Genomic DNA, 18,286 nt, shown 5'->3' on the forward strand with positions numbered 1-18,286 from the left:
TCCCAGTAGGTCCTTATTAGGTACTTATTTTAAATATAGTGGTGTTTAACAGCTTTTCTTAAGCCAAATAGTAATTAACTGTCTGACCATCATCACCACATAGTTAGCTCTAACATTGCAATTCTAACTAACACATAATGAGAAATCCTAAAGATAGTGGTGTTTTCCCACTTTGAAGTAATCACAGTGCTGTAAAATTAGCCTTTCTCCTCTAAAATGTACATACGTTGGTATAATAAAAGATTAGATCTTCCTGTTCCAAACTGTTGGCTTGGGTTGCTAGAGAGACTGTATTTGAGGGATTTTTCTGGGTATACATTTTTCTCAAGCAGTAATATTTTCAAATAATCTTTAATGTATAATTTGCAGGGCGATAAGATCAACCGACGGGTATGTATCACTTGTTTGGGCTTAGGCATTTCCTCCTACAGCCAGCCTTTTTCTTTGTCTTGGGTTTTGTTAATTGTTTTTTTTTAACTGCTTGTTTGAAGTTACATCCTACTCACACTTGTATGTGTCAGCAAGTTAATCTCTACCGTGACTCTCGGGTTTCTCTCTGGGTACTGTAGTGGTGTTACTAAGGACTGTGGGAGTGAGCATCTGAAGCTCTCCTTGTGCTTCCTCTGGGGATGCTTGCACTTTCTGGAATTCCTTGGTTTGGGGTTTTTGGTGTGATTTTTCACCCGAGCTTGCTGCTTTATTTCCAATGAAACCATTTCAGAGGTAGTAAAATTTAAGAGTTAAAAATTTTGTCTTTAATCAGCGTATGAAAGAATATGATACTTTTCTATTATATAAGTTATTGAAAATATACAATAGTAAGTATAAATTTGTGATTTGAAAGAGTTTAAACATCTTGAGTTATTCTGGGTGTTATGTATGTGCTACACTACCATTTCGGGATTCGTTTTTGATGTGTGCTAGGGGAGAGTATGATTTGTGTTTGATTTTGATCTGTTTTCTGGGACACTTGGCCAAAAAGTGTGTACTTTTAATTCCATATTTGGGCATGTGTTCAATTATGCAGCATGGATACTAATAACTGAGGTTCTTTTGGGAGTTGTATCTTTGTGTATGAGCATGATTTAACGTGTGTTAATACCTCATGCACAGATATGGCAGCTTTAGCTGTCAGAATTTTCAATACTAAGTAAAGAATTTTATAAGTGTGCATGTCATTCATTTAAAAGGGAAATTTTGGAAAGTATAATTTATATACAGTAAAATGCACAGACCTTAAGTGTTCAGTCTAATGATTTTCATGGTTGAATATATTTCTGTAACCCCCACCCAAGACAAAATGTGCAGCATAGTGTTCATAATCCCACAAGTTCCATCTAGTCCCTTTCCTATTATTCTCTGTCTTCAGAGGCCACCACTAGGAAGTAAATCTGATCATAATACTCTTGAACCTCATTTTAGTACTTAAACACTAGTTGTTTAAAATGTTAACTTTACATATTTTTATTATTAATGTATTTTTAGGAATGATACTTTATTTCTTCTGAAATGTTTGAGGTTCTCTGCAACAAGATTTGAAATAATTCTCAGCCATTTTTTTTTTTTTGCAGTAGATGTGTAATTCAAATGCATCATGCAATTTATGAATGGTAGGCAGAAGTATTTGCAGATAGATAAAGGTTCCAACAGTATTTTGAAACATTTTTAGTTTAGATAGAGCTTTTTTCCCCCCTAAAAAAAGAGAGCATTTTTCACTAGTTAACAAACTAAGATTTTTGGTCAGTTTTAGCCTCTCCCACTTTTTTAAGGCTCCCTTTAATGATACTTTTATTTATTTATTTTTTCAAGCTGGAAAAAATTCCAGTAGTAGAATGAGTACATCCATGTTGTCAACATGTAAAAACATTTGACTTTGGTTGTTTCTTACAGTGGGAGATAATTGATAACAGAGTTTTTTTCTATTTTTTGCTGTGCTGGATCTCAGTTGAGGCACACAGACTTTTCGATCTTCATTGTGGCAGGCAGGATCTTTAGCTGTGGCATATGAACCCTTAGTTGCAGCAGGCAGGGATTGAACGTGGGCCCCCTGCGTTGGTAGTCGGAGTCTTTGCCACTGGACCACCAGGGAAGTCCAGGAGAGAGAGATTTTAATAGCGGTTAGCGTCACTATAATTAAATGACATCATGATAGAGCAGTGAATTATTTTTTCTAAATCATATATTTAAAAATTAACATTTTGTTATTATTGTTATGATCCTATTGATGAGAACATCTTTAGAACTTTCATTTCTAAATAAAAAGAGCCCTCCATGACTACTCTGGTTGAATTTCTTTCCTGTTTTTTTTTTTTTTTTTAATTTGTTAAATTGGAGGATCATTGTTTTACAATTCTGCTGTACAACAGCATGAATCAGCCATATGTATTCATATACCCCTCCTTTTCTGAGCATCCCTCTCACTTCCCCCGTCCCACCGCCCCCCGTGCCCAGGTCATCTCAGCATTGAGCTGAGCTGAGCTCCCTGTGCTATACAGCAGCTTCCAATTAGCTATCTATTTCACACATAGCAGTGTACATATACAGTTTTAATTAGGCTCATTCCTAATCAGAATTGTTGCTGTAATAAACAAGGTGTTCCATTCTGTCTTCTACCTGGTTCTAACCAGTTATGTTTGACTTTGCTCTTTTTAACCTTCAGCTAGACCCCAAAGGACATACTTTTCAAAATTGAACCTAATTCCATTTTTGTTTACTCAGACATCAGTCAGTGATTTGATAGAATGCCCTTGTTTATACAATGTCAGTATGTTTGGTGCCTGCAAATGGTATTCCCATAATAAATTTTATTTTCAGTTTACCTGGATAACATGAAGACATACTGTGGACACAATAATGACATAAAGGCAAGGAAAAAGTAAAACTAATGCTTTATGTAAAAACTAAATCATGCTAATTAATGCTTACTTGGCATTTGAAGAGGTCTGATTTGAATTTAATTAAATGTACTTGAAAAAAGATTATAGAAAGGCCAAGATATTGCCATTAAGGTTCATGAAATTAGAATAGTCTGGGTGAGTGATAGAAATTTTTCAAAACATAGTAATAGTTGCTTTTGTACCCATCCCTTGTCTTGATTTTTAAACAGTTGTATTTTGGAAATTTTCTGAAATTACTCCCAAAGTAATGCATTATTGTGCTAATTTCCATTATCTTCTTTCAAGCAAGTTTTGTTTTGCTTAAACAGAAATGCAGGTTATGTAATATAATTTGGGCAAGGTCAATATTATGGCCACCTGATGCGAAGAGCTGACTAATTTGAAAAGACCCTGATGCTGGGAAAGATTGAGGGCAGGAGGAGAAGGGGACAACAGAGGATGAGATGGTTAGATGGCATCACCAACTCAATGGAATGAGTTTGGGTAGACTCCGGGAGTTGGTGTTGGACAGGGAGGCCTGACATGCTGCGTTTCATGGGGTCGCAAAGAGTCAGACACGACTGAGCGACTGAACTGAATATTAGGAACTAAGAAAATACCTCATATAAGGGATATAAATGTGTTGTATGAAAATTTAGGAAAGTGTAATGTTGATGGACGTGCTAGTTTCCAATATTGTTTAACATATTAGCAGCAGTATAGTTAGGGGTTTGAGGCACTTAGCTAATTTAAATAAATCTTTTTCTTCTCCATTATGCTTGTGATTTCTCATTATTTGGCATTTCTCAGGAGTTTGTAACATGGTTTAATTATTTTCCTGTTAGAGAAATATATTCTTTAATGGAATTTAACTAAACAATTCAGGAGATTATGTCTTTGGTTTTGCGGTTTTGGGGTTTTTTTTGATATTTTTTTGAAGGAGGTAGAATTTGTATTTTTATTAGAAACTAGTTTTTTTTTTTTTTTTTAATTCTTATTGAAGCATATTAAATTTGCCAGCAAATTTATGCTAAAGTGTTTTAAGATTGATAAATTATAAGCATCCACATCATGTATTTCTTCCTGAGCATATCAGGTTTTCCACTGGCAATATTTTAGATAACCTGGTATATGCTTATAAACATGGATCAAGTCTAATTTCTGCTCTCTGTTTCAGAAGTGCAGTCCAAAGAGGACACAAGAGTGCATTTTCTTGTTCAATTTTTAAAATCCAGATACCTGACACATCTTTTATAAGATGTTAAATGTCTTTTTATGTAGATGGGGAGGGATCTTAGGGCAACTTCAAGTTTGAAAAGCATAAAAAGATTTCTGCTAACTTGTTTATTGCAGGGAAGCAAAATACAGACAAGAGTTGGATTACTAATGTTGCTTTGTACCTGGCTTAGCAACTGCCCCATTGCAGTGACACACTTTCTTCACAATTCAGCCAATGTTCCATTTGTATCCTTTATGTTTTAGTAAGATGCATATAAGTATTTATCTTTTCTATCTTTTCTATTTATTCTTCTCAATTAGAGGTAGCTCCATGCCTCAAATGTTTGCATTCTCTTTATGTTGCAGATTTTTAAACGGTTAAGGCGATAATGATGCTTGCTTAAGCTGTGTGTGTGGGGGGGTGTGTGTGTACATGTATACCACTGTTTTATGTTTTCTTGGCTTGCGTATAGAATTTCTTGTTGAAACTTACATGAAATACATGTCAGATTCAAATTGTAAAATGAAGTATTCTTGATACTATGAACCATTAGTTTTCTTAACAGAGATTTCAGCTTACAGGACAAATTGCAGAAAATCTTGGAGAAGAGGAACAGTTGGTCCAAGGCTTATGTGCTCTCTTGTTGGGCATTTCGATTTACTTCAATGATAACTCTCTCGAGACCTATATGAAGTAAGTAAGGGGAAAATGATTTGCTGATGTCATCAATAGATAATGATAAATTTTTTTTCTGCCAAAGCATAATGTAGACCAGGCTTTTCTGTTTTGTTATGACTTTTTAAGCATCTCAATATACTTATCTCTGTAGAGAGAAACTAAAACAGCTGATAGAGAAGAGGATTGGCAAAGAGAATTTCATAGAGAAACTAGGATTTATTAGCAAACATGAGCTGTATTCCAGAGCGTCTCAGAAACCCCAGCCAAACTTCCCCAGTCCAGAATACATGATATTTGATCATGAGTTTACAAAACTGGTAAAAGAACTTGAAGGTAAGACGACAAGAGTTCCTCTTGACATTCATTAAAAAGTACCTATGATTTTATTTTATATGTATATTCTGGATGCGTGCAGATTGATTGTATGATAAGCCTAAAAGTAAAAGTATCTTTTTTTAGCTCTTGCTCTGTAGCCCACTGAAGGACTGTGGGCACTCAGTGAGATTGGAAAGAAGACTTCTGATCTCTCATGCAGTTGTTGTTTAGTTGCAAAGTCATGCCCGACTCTTTTGCGACCCCATGGACTGTAGCCTGTCCATGGGATTTCCCAGAAAAGAATACTGGAGTGAGTTGCCATTTCCTTCTCCAGGCAATCTTCCCAACCAAGGGACTGAACCCACGTCTTTTGGATTGGCAGTCAGGTTCTTTACTGCTGAGCCACCAGGAAGCCCAAAGGCTCATGCAGTTAGGCCATGTGTTTTTACTGATAAGTCTTGATAATAAAACAGTATTTTTAAATGTCTTCTTTTATAGGTGTGATAACTAAGGCTATTTATAAGTCCAGTGAAGAAGATAAAAAAGAAGAAGAGGTGAAGAAAACATTAGAGCAGCATGACAGTATTGTGACTCACTACAAAAATATGATTCGAGAGCAAGTATGTACTGATAAATTGTATACAGTCTCTGTTATACCAGAAGTTTAGATACTTTTCTGAGGCTTCCCTGGTGACTCCAATGGTAAAGAATCCACCTGGAACGCAGGAGACCCAGGTTCAGTCATTGGGTTGGGAAGAGCCCCTGGAGAACGGAATGGCTACCCACTCCAATATTCTTGCCTGGGGAATCCCATGGACAGAAGAGTCTAGCAGGCTACAGTCCATGGAGTCGCAAAGAGTTGGACATGACTAAGCACTCATACTTTTCTGCTTTAGGGAAGAATTTCTCTTGGCATTTCTAAATGCAAGAGGATATGCAAAGTAAAACTCATCATTAACCTAAATAATTCAAAAGCATCTGAGTATTCAGCAAACTGAGAGCTTAATATGTGTTTAGCAAGTCTAGTAGTAAAGATAATCAAAGGTGTATGGCAGCTCCTACCTAATTTATCTGGGTAGGAGCTTGGGGAAAACAGAGAAGCTGAGTCCCACTAAAAGAATAACTATGAGTAAGCTTAGCAAAAGGAGAAAGAAGGAAGACACATGTTGCTGATGTGTACACAGAATCTTTGTTGGCTATATAAAGGGAAATTTGAGAGGCAGGGCTGGAGGGAAGGAAGGATATGGTGGTGATGGGTGGAAATTAGGGAGCTGACAATGATGATAGTGACTGCTGGTTTTTGTTTCCTGTGTTGTGGGTGCTCACTTAAGCACATTTAAATACTGTCACATTTAATTTTCACAGCATTTTCACAATATCCCTACAAAGTAGGGGAAGCTATTAGAATGGATAATGATAAGTTGAAACTATAGTTTGAAAATCATCAACTGACATTTTCTCTGCAGGATACCAGTCAAGCCCACACTTGCATAGTATTCAGCACCTTAGCTTCTTTACATTCCTTCAAGCTGTGTTTCTTGGTTTTCTTCTCTCATTTAATTCCTCACTGTGGCATATGTACCTTTATTGGAATGGAATCCTAGAAAGTGCTGCAGTATTATCTGTAAAATGAGATTACTGGTGTTAAAGTTTGAGGGTCATGAAGACAGTTTCACGTGAGGCAGGTCCACCGTCCCGTTCCTGCACTGCCCTCCAGCCTCTGCTGACTGCACAGCTGAGGCAGCTGTGGCAAGGAAGAGCTTTAGAGTAGAGCCCTGTGAATGAGAGCTACCTCCGCTTTCTTTCCCCCACAATGTATACTGCTGGCAATGAAACTCTAAAAAAGGATAAAAATATACTGGAGGTATATTGAGCATTCAGTCTGAGCTTTTCAGTTTATAAGCAAATTAGTAAATTAGAATCATCTTTGAATGATCCAAATTTGAATCATTACTCTGCTCATGGTTATTAGAATTTTTCATCTATCTTAGTACAAAATCACAGTCATTTCCAGATGGTAAAATGTAATCTTTACAACAGTGGGAAATAAGAACTTGGAAGGCAATATTATAGCCTATACTTGGAGCTGATAAATATGGTTGATTTGGAAGAAGAAAAGAGTGATTTGACACAATTACTGTAATGACTCTTCTTTAGAAATGTTAATTTTAAATATTCTCACCAATTAGAACACCATTTGGCAATTAGGCAACAAGCCTCAAGAGCTATAAAATGTTTATATAAACTTTGAATTATATTTGGAACCCAATCCTAAGGAAATTCTCCAAAACTGTGAAAAACAGTTATATTGACTAAGCTGTTTATTGTAATAAAACTATCATTTAGAAAAATGGAGAGCAGTCTTCATGTTGTTTTTGAATATAAATTATATTGTATCTCCTGATTAATATTAGGAAATTATGATTGAATAATAGGCAAATTAAAGGTTAAAAAATGATGTATGGACTGATTATGATAAGTTTAAAAAACTTGGATTGGAAAAAAATTAGAAGAAAATAAAGATACAGATCACATTCTAACCAGTTAAAGTAGGAGGTGGTAAGAAGTGAAAGCTTTTTCTTAAAATCTAAATGTTCTATGATTGTCTTTTTTTGTTTGTTTTAATTTTAACGTGGACTATTGTTAAAGTCTTTACTGAATTTGTTACAGGATTGCTTCTTGTTTTATGTTTTGGTTTTTCTGGCAAAGAGGCATGTGGGGTCTTAGCTCCTTGACCAGGGGTGGAACCCACACCCCCTGCATTGAAAGGAGAAGTCCTAACCGCTGGACCAGCAGCAAAGTTCCCTGCTTGTCTTTTAGTGTTAAAAGTAATAAAGATGCATACATATGGAAGCTTAAAGAATTTGGTATATACATTTTTTAGTTTGATGGGCCATAAAATGAAGTTTTTAAAATTGACACCACCACCCCCCTCCCACCACTGCCCCCAAACCAAAACTCACAGTGAGACTGCAGGTTGTGTCATGTAGTGGGGCCTTGAAATCGTACAGTTCTGCTACCCGTTAACAGCCTTAGTACATATATTGTGTTATTGCTTAATTATTGAATGAGTTTGAAAATGTTGAGTAGTTTAACATCCTCATCCAAAGTAATCTCTAATTTTTAATTTGTTCTTAATGCTCATTAGTATGAATTTAAAACACTTGAATTGTTTTGTTTCACAGGATCTGCAACTGGAGGAATTAAAGCAGCAGATTTCTACATTAAAATGTCAAAATGAACAGCTCCAGACAGCAGTCACACAACAAGTATCTCAGATTCAGCAACACAAGGATCAATATAATCTTCTTAAAGTACAGCTAGGTAAGTGTAGCAGCTGCTGCTACCGCTAAATCACTTCAGTCGTGTCCAACTCTGTGCGACCCCATAGACGGCAGCCCACCAGGCTACCCCGTCCCTGGGATTCTCCAGGCAAGAACACTGGAATGGGTTGCCATTTCCTTCTCCAGTGTATGAAAGTGAAAAGTGAAAGTAAAGCTGCTCAGTTATGTCCGACTCTTAGCCTGCAGCCCACCAGGCTCCTCCGTCCATGGGATTTTCCAGGCAAGAGTACTGGAGTGGGGCGCCATTGCCTTCTCCAAAGTGTAGCTGGCCATTCCTATTGTAGTGTCCCCAAGAGATTATTCTTGTGGGCTCATCTTTCTTTAACCTTAATCGCTGTGACAGAAGTGTAAGTCAGAATTTGAAGTCCAATCTCTGCTATCCATTGATTCTCAACCTTAGCTACCTACACATTGAGATCCCTTGAGTTTTTTTTTAATACTGATACTGAGACGCCCACTGAAGTTTCTAATTAAATTAGTTAGGGACTGGGTCCAGGCATCAGTGATTATTACAAGCTCCCAAGGTGATTCTAATGTATAGCCAGTTTTGAATGACTGGTCTAGCCTTTCCTTTTTTTTTTTTTTAATCTGCAAAGTGGAGCTGAGATTTAAATGAAGTAATATATATAAAATTCTAGTTTGGTGTCTGGCACATGCTAAGGGCTCAAATGCTTGTAAATAGTCTCATTCTATACTGCTTATGATTGGAATGCTAGCTGCTTAGAAACATAGTTTATTTATATGAAGGTGACCAAAATTTTCAGAAGAAAATAACTTTTACTTCCTCTATTTATGACAATAATTCGTCAGTTCTTTTAGGCTGTGTAGAAAGCTATTCTTTTGTGAAGATTTCTAAAAAGATTTTATTTTCTCTTATATTAAGTGATAGAATTGGAATTGAAGCTACTATAATTCTTAATTTTAGATCACTGAGCCAGTTTAGTCTTAAGACTGTGCTGTTTTTCCTCCCAGAAACCCTGAAAACATCAGTTTGTTATTTTGTCAGTGCACTGTTTTGCAAAGATGAAATGTGCATACAAAAGTGCCTCCAAAGTAATTATTCAGGAAATTATGTATTTTTTTACACTTGAATTGTCAGCTCAAAAAATGAAAAGTTTCATGTTGACTTCTCAAATTTTATGCCTAATAGGAAAAGACAGTCAGCATCAAGGTCCTTACACTGATGGGGCTCAGATGAATGGCGTTCAGCCAGAAGAAATTAGTAGGCTGCGAGAAGAGATAGAAGAATTAAAAAGTAATCGGGAACTTTTACAAAGTCAACTGGCTGAAAAAGACTCTTTGATTGAAAATTTGGTAAGTGAATGTTATAAAATCGAGGTCAAAAATAATTCTCATTATCCTGCTTGTTTCTATTTCTGGATCCCTTAAGCTAAAGTTATCATTTTAAGGTTTTAGAACGTGAGCTCTGGAGTCAGACTGTCTAAAGCATCAGTGCATCCTGGCTAACTGAATTTGAGCAATTTAGTTAACCTCTTTAAACTTGTGTCCTGAGCTATAAAATGGTGGTGGTGGTATCTGTTCCATTGCTGTGAGATTTAAATGAGGTACTCCATATCAAACTCTTTTAATACATGGAAATCACTCAGTAAATACCTGCTTTTATGCTCTTTTCTTTATATTAGCTCAGTTAAGTGTTTAGATTGAATAAATGACTTGGTATGAGTTGATTAGCTATGGAAATTTTGTTGACAAGATGTGCTATGTTGAAATGTTATTTTGGGCATAAAATTTTAAATGTCAGTGTGGAATTTTTTGGTGTGCGTGTACCAGGCATAGCTTATGTGTGTACAGTTTTGTTTTGTTTTTTTCCTCACTATTTAAACTGAATTTATTTCACAGTTTATCTCTCTGCTCTTTGTAGAAATCTTCCCAACTATCACCTGGCACAAATGAACAGTCTTCAGCAACAGCAGGAGATTCTGAACAAATTGCAGAGTTAAAACAGGTCACTTTTCAGCTTGATTCAGGCTCTGTTTTGTCTTGTTTTAATTATAATAGCATAACAGCCCTGCATTAATCTAGAACTGCTTTGTCATGCATCTTCACTTCTCTATCAAGTGAAAACAGCCATTTGAAAATACAGAAGCCGTTTTAATTGTACAGTAATGGTATTTTGCTTTTTATGGTGTATTTATTTTTCAATGGTATACTTTTTAATAGATCTCAGCATCTTACCCAGATTGTTTGTAGATTGTCAGTAAGCAATTAAGGAAACTTTAAATATATTTATAAGCTGCAAATATGAAGATACAAAATCTTGTGCTTAATTTTCTTGGTAACTGCTTGGTTAAATGTATTGGGCATTTAAATCGTTCTATCCAGAAGAATGTTGGTTATTAGAATTGGAAAAGGGAAAAACAGAAAGTAAACTTGTATGTATTTCAGTTAGATGACTCTAGCTAAAAATAAAGCAAAATAACTTTTTCTGCTGTAGTAATTTATATTGTCTAGAAAAGCAAATGTGCCTTTTCTTCCTTCTATCCCCCTCTCCTTCCTTCATTTTCTATAAAAGGAATATATGTTTCTTTAAAAAAAAAAAAGTAATACTAAAAAAAGAAATTAATAGCTTGGCCAACCTAGGACTGACTTCCTTCTCCAGTAGTCAGCTGGTCCTCACCCTCTGACATGCCTGATCAGATGGGAATGCCTGGACAGAGAGTAGCAAAATGTCTTATTTTGGCAATGTCTCTGTACCCTAGAGTGGATTCTACAATGAAACATTTTAAAAAATAATAATATTTGTCAATAATGATTTACAACTCTCCAATAATGTGGCCATAATGTTTTGTTCTTATGAGGAAGAGTTAATATGCTGTTTTGATTTTATGAAATCTAAAACTATATTAAAATGAAATTAAGTTATTAGTATATACTCTTAGTCTATAAATCCCAAGTAAAAATTTACTTTTCATATTTCCCAAAGATATATTTTAAATAACAGTTTTGGGTTTTTTTATAATATATAGTAAAATAGAGTATAGAAAGAAGACCAAATGGTCCATAATTTTTACATAACTTACTTTGATAACTGAAGAAACAAAACAGTCAGAGAAAAGACATGTATGTTCATGATAGAAAATAGTAAGAGAATAAAACACTTTTTACATGACAGCATCCTCATATCTCCAGACACTGCCAGATACTGTGGGGTAAGATTGCCCTTGGAGGAGAGCCACTGTTAGAATTGCTTCATTTTCCTGGACTTGTTTTGAGGGGAGTGAGCAAGAAGTTTGGAAACGTCAACCTTAATACATAAGCTTTCAGTTAATTCCACCACTTTCACTACACTACTACTGCTTTCATCAGCGTTTGGTGGCCCCCGAGTCTAAAACCATCTTATTTTGCCCATTCCAAATAACATACCTCTAGTCTTCAGACAAAAGAAAAGGAGACATTACCTGAGGCATGAGTTAGGACAGGGATTCAGTGCTCTATTTCTAAGCAGACTTTCAGCCAACCCTGCTGGGTTTTTGTTATTGTTGTTGTTTTTACTTATTTGGCTGAATCGGGTCTTAGTTGCAGCGTGTGGACTTTGTTGCTCTGTGGAATGTTGGATCTTAGTTCCTGGGCCAGGGATCAAACCCACGTCCCCTGCATTGCAAGACAGATTCTTAACCACTCTACCACCAGGGAAGTTCCAACCCTACTGTTTTTGACCCCAGTTTTACTCACAGTTCCAAAACATCTGGTGGTACCAGTTCCCAGGCTTTTTGGTAGTTCTGCATTATGAATCAGGCAGCAGCGTGGCTTTCTAAAAGGTCAGCTTCTGTTTCAGCTCGCTCAGGTGTGCCAGTTGGTTACCATTGTCATTTGCTTTTGGAAATTCCACAGTTTAGTGCTATTTTCTCTTCTCTTATTCTCTGTCCCTGTGGGTTTCTCCCTCCTGCCTGTCCTTTCTCAGTCCCTCTCTCCCTCCTTCTTCCTCACCTTCCTCCCTCCCTTCTTCCCACCTTTTCTTCCTTTCCTCCTTCTGTCCTCCCTTTGTGATTTTTTACACTGGATCTTGCAAGGAAGCAGAGGTGAACATGTTTAATGTACACATTTAATTCTCCATCTTGAACCCAAAGTTCAAGAGTACTTCTTTCACTTAAATTTTAAAACTTGGAAGTGATGATTTTAGAAGAGCCAAGGAAGAAAATAATTTCTTCCTGTAAATAGACATTTCCTTAATGAAATTAATACTATTTAATGTCACAACCCAACTATTTTTGTCCCTTAGGAACTGGCAACTTTAAAGTCTCAGTTAAACTCACAGTCTGTGGAGATTACCAAACTACAGACCGAAAAACAGGAGCTGTTACAGAAAACTGAAGCATTTGTAAGTTATTGTTTTTTGTTTGTTTGTTCTGAAAGGTAGTATATACAAGGTCAGGAGGTTATTTCTCAGCCACTATGGAAAAGAAGCAAATTTGTCAGCACCTTCCATTCAGGTTATTCATTAGCCAGAGTTTCAGATACATAGGCTTCTTGGCCATGCAAACAGTGTATCATAGTCAGACTTGCCAGGTCAGTTTTATCAGTTAGTTATGGTTCATTTTGTTGGCATTTTATTTGTTTATTTGGCTGCCCTAGGTGTTAGTTGCAGTGTGTGGGCGCTAGTTCTCTGACCAGGCATTGAACCCCATTGAACCCCCTCAATGGGAGGGCAGACGCTTAGCCACTGGATCACCAGGGAAGTCCCTGTTGGTCTTTTATATTTCATCTCATCATTCAGTCTAAGCTGGCAAGTTTTCTGCTGGTATAAAATTATCAAAAACCTTATTGGTGACCCATGCAATTCCCAGGGTTCCAAGCCAACAAGGAGGAAGGTTCTCCTGGATCCCTCCTGGGGAACCACATCTCTATTCCAGCTTCTGCAGAGATGGTTGATTGGGTCCATGTGCTACATGAGTAATCTCTTCACAAACGGTTGTGCAGCCACACACTTGGTGTTTCACTGGGACATGCTTTGTCGTTGACTGCAGTAGGGATAGGCCGGGAATTTTCTAAATCATCAAGTTCTGACTCCCTTTTGCTTAACAGTTCCTTTTTCAATCCGTCTTTATCCTCTCATATTTTACTGTAAGCAGCAAGGAGAAACCAGGTCACACCTTTAATGCTTTGCTTGGAAATTTCCTCAGCTAGAATAGTTCATCACTCACAAGTTCTGCTTTCCACAACACTAGAACATAAGTCAGCCAAGTTCTTTGCCACATTATAACAAGGATCACCTTTTCTCCACTTTCTAATAACATGTTCCTCGTCTCTGTTTCTGTGCACGCGTGCTCAGGCACTTGAGTTGTGTCCAGCTCTACGTGACCCCATGGACTACAGCCTGCCACATGACCCTGTCTATGAGATTTTCCAGGAAAGAATACTGGAGTGGGTTGCCATTTCCTCCTCCAGGGGATCTTCCCAACCCGGGGATCTAACCTGGGTTTCCTGTATTGGCAGGTGGATTCTTACCACTGAGCCATCTGGGAAGCCTCCTCATCTATGTGAGACCTCACCAAAACTTTTAACATCCATACTTCTACCAGCATTCTGTTTATGATGCCATGTGTTTTCTCTGAGACCATAGAACCTTTCTCTACAGCCTGCGTCTTTCTTTATGAGCCCTTACTGGTATTGCCTTTAATGTTCATATTTCTACCAACAGTGTCTTCAAGGCAGTTGAGACTTTGTCTAACATGAACCTCAAAATTCTTTTGCCTCTTCCAGTTCCAAAGTCCTTTCCTCATTTTAAGGTATTTGGTATTTGTGAGATCAACACCCCCACTTCCCAGTATTTTGGAAGAAAAAAGATAAGGGAAGGACTGAAAATTTTTGATTTAGGATTACTTCCTATAGCTCTTAAGAAAATACTTGCATTTTCCCAGTTAATGGCATTCAACTCAATTTCCGCACGCATCTGTCTCTCTGAAATGATAGTATAGTCTTAACTTATAGGAATTTTATGAGGAAAAGACTGAAAAGTGTTCTCTACGTATTAAATGCTATGCCGTAGCTACATTAGAGCTGTGTCATTGATAACTTGCCTGACCTGGCCTTGAGGCTGCTTAAACCAACCTTCCTTATACTCTGATGAGTGCTTATACCACACCCTTCCTGACCCAGCCTCCTGCTCCACTGTAAGGGCAACTCATCTGTTCAGGGAGAGCACGTTATTGAGGGTAAATGCTGAGAGAATTAAATTTTTCTGTTACTGGAAATAAAATTTCAAAATAGCAAGAAAAATCATCATTAGAATTTCATATTGATTATAACTTTAAAGAAACTTTTTTTTTTCCAATTTTTACTTTCAGGCGAAATCAGCTCCTGTACCAGGAGAGAGTGAAACTGTAATAGCTACAAAAACTACTGATGTAGAAGGAAGACTGTCAGCATTATTACAAGAAACTAAAGAGTTAAAGGTTGGTTTGGTGAAACTTTTTATTCATTGTATACTATGTGAAATGAAGTCCAGGGAATTTTATTTTATTTCATTTAATTTCTCAAATTCTTGGATTTATGAAGAAAGTTAATGGGACATAATCTTACCTCACAATAAGTCCATTCCTATTTTGATGACTAAAGGTGGCACAAATGAATATTTTTAAATGCTGTTTCAAATAATGGTATCAAATATGTAAAATAAGATTGTATATGAGTGTACTTGAAAGTAAAAGCACATGTTTAGTCAAAGTAAAAAAGAGTTAAGTTTTCTTATCAATCTCTAATCACAGTAAGAAACAAGGAGTATAGCTTTGGCTAATACACAAGCCATAAGCTAAAGAACACAGATACCTTAAATCCTACCAGCCTATTGTGTGACAGAAAAATCAAAACAGATAGGATGAAGTAAAGAATGAGGTAACAGTAATAAAAATGGAAAGGTAGGAATTAAAACATGGCAAGAGGAAGATAAGTGATTCTGCCTTTTGGATTGTGGTCAAATTATTTTATATTTAAGCTATGGATTTTACTTGAAGCTATCTTTCTTTCCCATTTAATTGTATATGTGAAGTTGGGATAATTTTTTTTTTTTTAATTTGAGTCCTAATTCTGGTGCTAACCAGGCTTCTGTAAGATGTTAATGTCTTTATTTATTCCTCTGATTATCTGAAATAGTAGGATTTTTTGAGGAGTAGGGTAATTAAAACTATTTTTTTGTTGTCGAACTCTGATTTTCACAGCAATCATCTTTGATGTATAGCCTAACATAAATTCTCATGTTACTAGATGACTTTGTGTGTGTGTGTATTTTAAAATCTCTTGTCCCCCCAACACCTAACCCCCAAACTCTTCAGATTGTATGAGTACAGAGATCTGTCATAGAAAGAATATATTTGTTAAAACCGTAGGAGAGTGAATACTAATTTTTGATTGTGATTTTCACCTTTCTTTTCTTAGAATGAAATTAAAGCTCTGTCTGAGGAAAGAACTGCTATTAAAGAGCAGCTGGATTCATCTAACAGTACCATTGCCATCTTACAAAATGAGAAAAACAAGCTCGAGTTGGACATTACAGATTCTAAAAAAGAACAAGATGATCTCTTGGTGCTGTTGGCCGATCAAGACCAGAAAATATTTTCATTAAAGAATAAACTCAAGGAACTTGGTCATCCAGTAAGATTGCGATGTTTCCAAAAATGGTTTATATGTGTTTCTTTATGATGTGTTTTTAAACATTGTCCTGTGTCATGGGAATGTTGGTATGCTTGTATATCAGCACTACCGGCATAGATTTGTAGGTATGTGAATTGACTTAAGACCACAGATTAGATGCAGTTTCCAGCTTTTGTTAACTCTTCTCTTTCAGAATCTGAGCCTGGAAGGTGACTTGATTTATTTGTTCCTGTGGTAACAGAGACACTCACCATCCAAATGTACCATCCCCATTTGGCTGTGTTGGTTCAGATTTATGTGTAGAGTTGTAGCCATCTAGCAGCAAGTGAACCTGTGTATCTTGTCGCATATTAAAAATAACAGGAAACCTTGAATATTAAATCAAGGAAATCAGATGGCCCATAATCTACTATATTTACTAGAGTAAAGAATTTATCCTTGGAGTAGATACCATTTTGTGTTGAATGTGATGTGACCAGATCTTCATAATGTTAAATGAGTATTTTCCCTTTAGGTTGAAGAAGAGGATGAACTTGAATCCGGAGACCAAGATGATGAGGATGATGAAGATGAAGATGATGGCAAGGAGCAGGGTCATATCTAGCTTTAAAATCTCTAGGAATGATAGAGACTATATTGTAACTTTGAAGATGGAGTCTTAAGACAGTGCTTTGGTTTGCCTCCACAGAAAATAAAGATTTAGAAACCAAGCGGAAAACATTCACTAATACAACTATTGATGTATTTTTTAAATGATGCCACCCATGTTGATAATCCTGTTACTCTAACTTTATGTAGAATATACATCTTTTATTGAACTGAACTGTTCCAAAATATAATTTGCAAAGAACTACAGATACCAAAAATATACCATTTTTTTCAGGCATGTGGTGGCAGTGCTATTTGCCTTAGTTCATTGGTTGTTTATGGAGTTCTGTATTTGTCTGCTATTTTTACTTTTCAGAATTTGTGACTTTTTAAGTACTAACACATTTGATTTAATGTATGTTGGAATCACTGTTTCTAAATTAAGTATTGGAGTTCCTAGCTAATGATTTCCTTTTGAAGAAATGGATTTACTTAAAGGCAAGATAGCATGGTCTGGGGGTAATACATCATCAGCCCTTCACCCAGTATGACTCCTGATGTGAGCAGGACAAGACAGTTGAGCATGAGTGCCTTGACACTTGACACGGCGGTGTTCTGTACCTAGTGAAGAAGGCTGCAGACACGCAGTGAAGAGGAGGAGGTTTCTGAGAAACTTTTCCAACAGTGTATTAGCATGTGTTTGGTTTTGATTTTATTTTTAGCTAAACATTAAAACACATTACAAATTAACAGCTCATACAACTCAGATTTAGTATTATTATTTGATTATTATAAAACATATTATGTCCCTAGTTTTAAAAAAGACTCAAACTATGGTTTATATAATTTATTGGCATTTTTGCTGAATAGGTTTAAGTCAGATCATAGATTTTTAAAAAAGCAATGAAGCAATGTGTCAAAATTTAATGTTTTCGTAATAAAAATAGATATTATGTTCACTTAATTCCTGGTCTTGGTTCCCTTTTTGAGATTTTGAGAGTAGTATTTTGTTCTTTGTAAAGGATGAAGCAGGGAGAAGCAGTGAGAAGCGTCCTTCTCTTACTAAGAGGACTTTGCTATAACTGGGTGATAACAGCAGTCTTATCATTTAAATCTAACAATTGGGATTCCATAAGATTGGAGGGAACTTAATTGGAACAAAAACAGATGAAGTAGGGTTTGGATGTTTGTAAACTGAGCAATGGAGTTCTTTCTTCACAATGATTTTTTACTTAAACTAGCTCCAATACGTTGACCACCTGAGGTGAACAGCCAGCTTATTGGAAAAGACCCTGATGCTGGGAAAGATTGAAGGCAAAAGGAGAAGAGGATGGTTGGATGGCATCACCATTTCAAGGGACATGAACTTGGGTGAACTCTGGGAGATGGTGAGGGACAGGGCAGCCTGGTGTGCTGCACTCCATGGGGCCACAAAGAATCAGACACAGCTTAGTGACTGAACAATGACCACAGGCTTATTTAAAGGCAAGACAGCAAGAGAGTTGGGCATAATATATTTCATCTACCTCCTGGTTTCAGTAATAATTTGAGGAATCCACTAAGGGGCACAGACTTTTAAAGGAAGTATTGAAAAGGGAGATAGATGGTTGTGTGTTACAGAGCGCCCATGAATACGTACCACATCCCGCCCTCTCCCA

At 36.5% G+C, this 18,286-nt stretch overlaps 1 protein-coding gene across 2 annotated transcripts in view; it reads left to right on the forward strand.

The window, feature by feature from the left end:
• Window positions 1–17,592, forward strand: part of USO1 (USO1 vesicle transport factor) — an 81,248-nt gene extending 63,656 nt beyond the window's left edge. Inside the window, exons 14-25 of one of the 2 annotated variants that reach the window (XM_019962935.2) lie at window positions 370–390; window positions 4,230–4,340; window positions 4,670–4,788; window positions 4,925–5,106; window positions 5,587–5,708; window positions 8,274–8,412; window positions 9,583–9,746; window positions 10,315–10,398; window positions 12,673–12,771; window positions 14,738–14,845; window positions 15,825–16,040; window positions 16,555–17,592. In XM_019962935.2, coding sequence (XP_019818494.2) covers window positions 370–390; window positions 4,230–4,340; window positions 4,670–4,788; window positions 4,925–5,106; window positions 5,587–5,708; window positions 8,274–8,412; window positions 9,583–9,746; window positions 10,315–10,398; window positions 12,673–12,771; window positions 14,738–14,845; window positions 15,825–16,040; window positions 16,555–16,644 — 1,455 coding nt within the window. In that variant the 3' untranslated portion in view covers window positions 16,645–17,592. The remainder of the gene's footprint in view (window positions 1–369; window positions 391–4,229; window positions 4,341–4,669; window positions 4,789–4,924; window positions 5,107–5,586; window positions 5,709–8,273; window positions 8,413–9,582; window positions 9,747–10,314; window positions 10,399–12,672; window positions 12,772–14,737; window positions 14,846–15,824; window positions 16,041–16,554) is intronic. The other variant, XM_019962936.2, reaches the window with a different exon arrangement.
• The last annotated feature ends 694 nt before the right edge of the window (window positions 17,593–18,286 follow it).

The sequence above is a fragment of the Bos indicus genome, chromosome 6, assembly GCF_029378745.1.
Source record: "Bos indicus isolate NIAB-ARS_2022 breed Sahiwal x Tharparkar chromosome 6, NIAB-ARS_B.indTharparkar_mat_pri_1.0, whole genome shotgun sequence".
NCBI lineage: Eukaryota > Metazoa > Chordata > Mammalia > Artiodactyla > Bovidae > Bos > Bos indicus.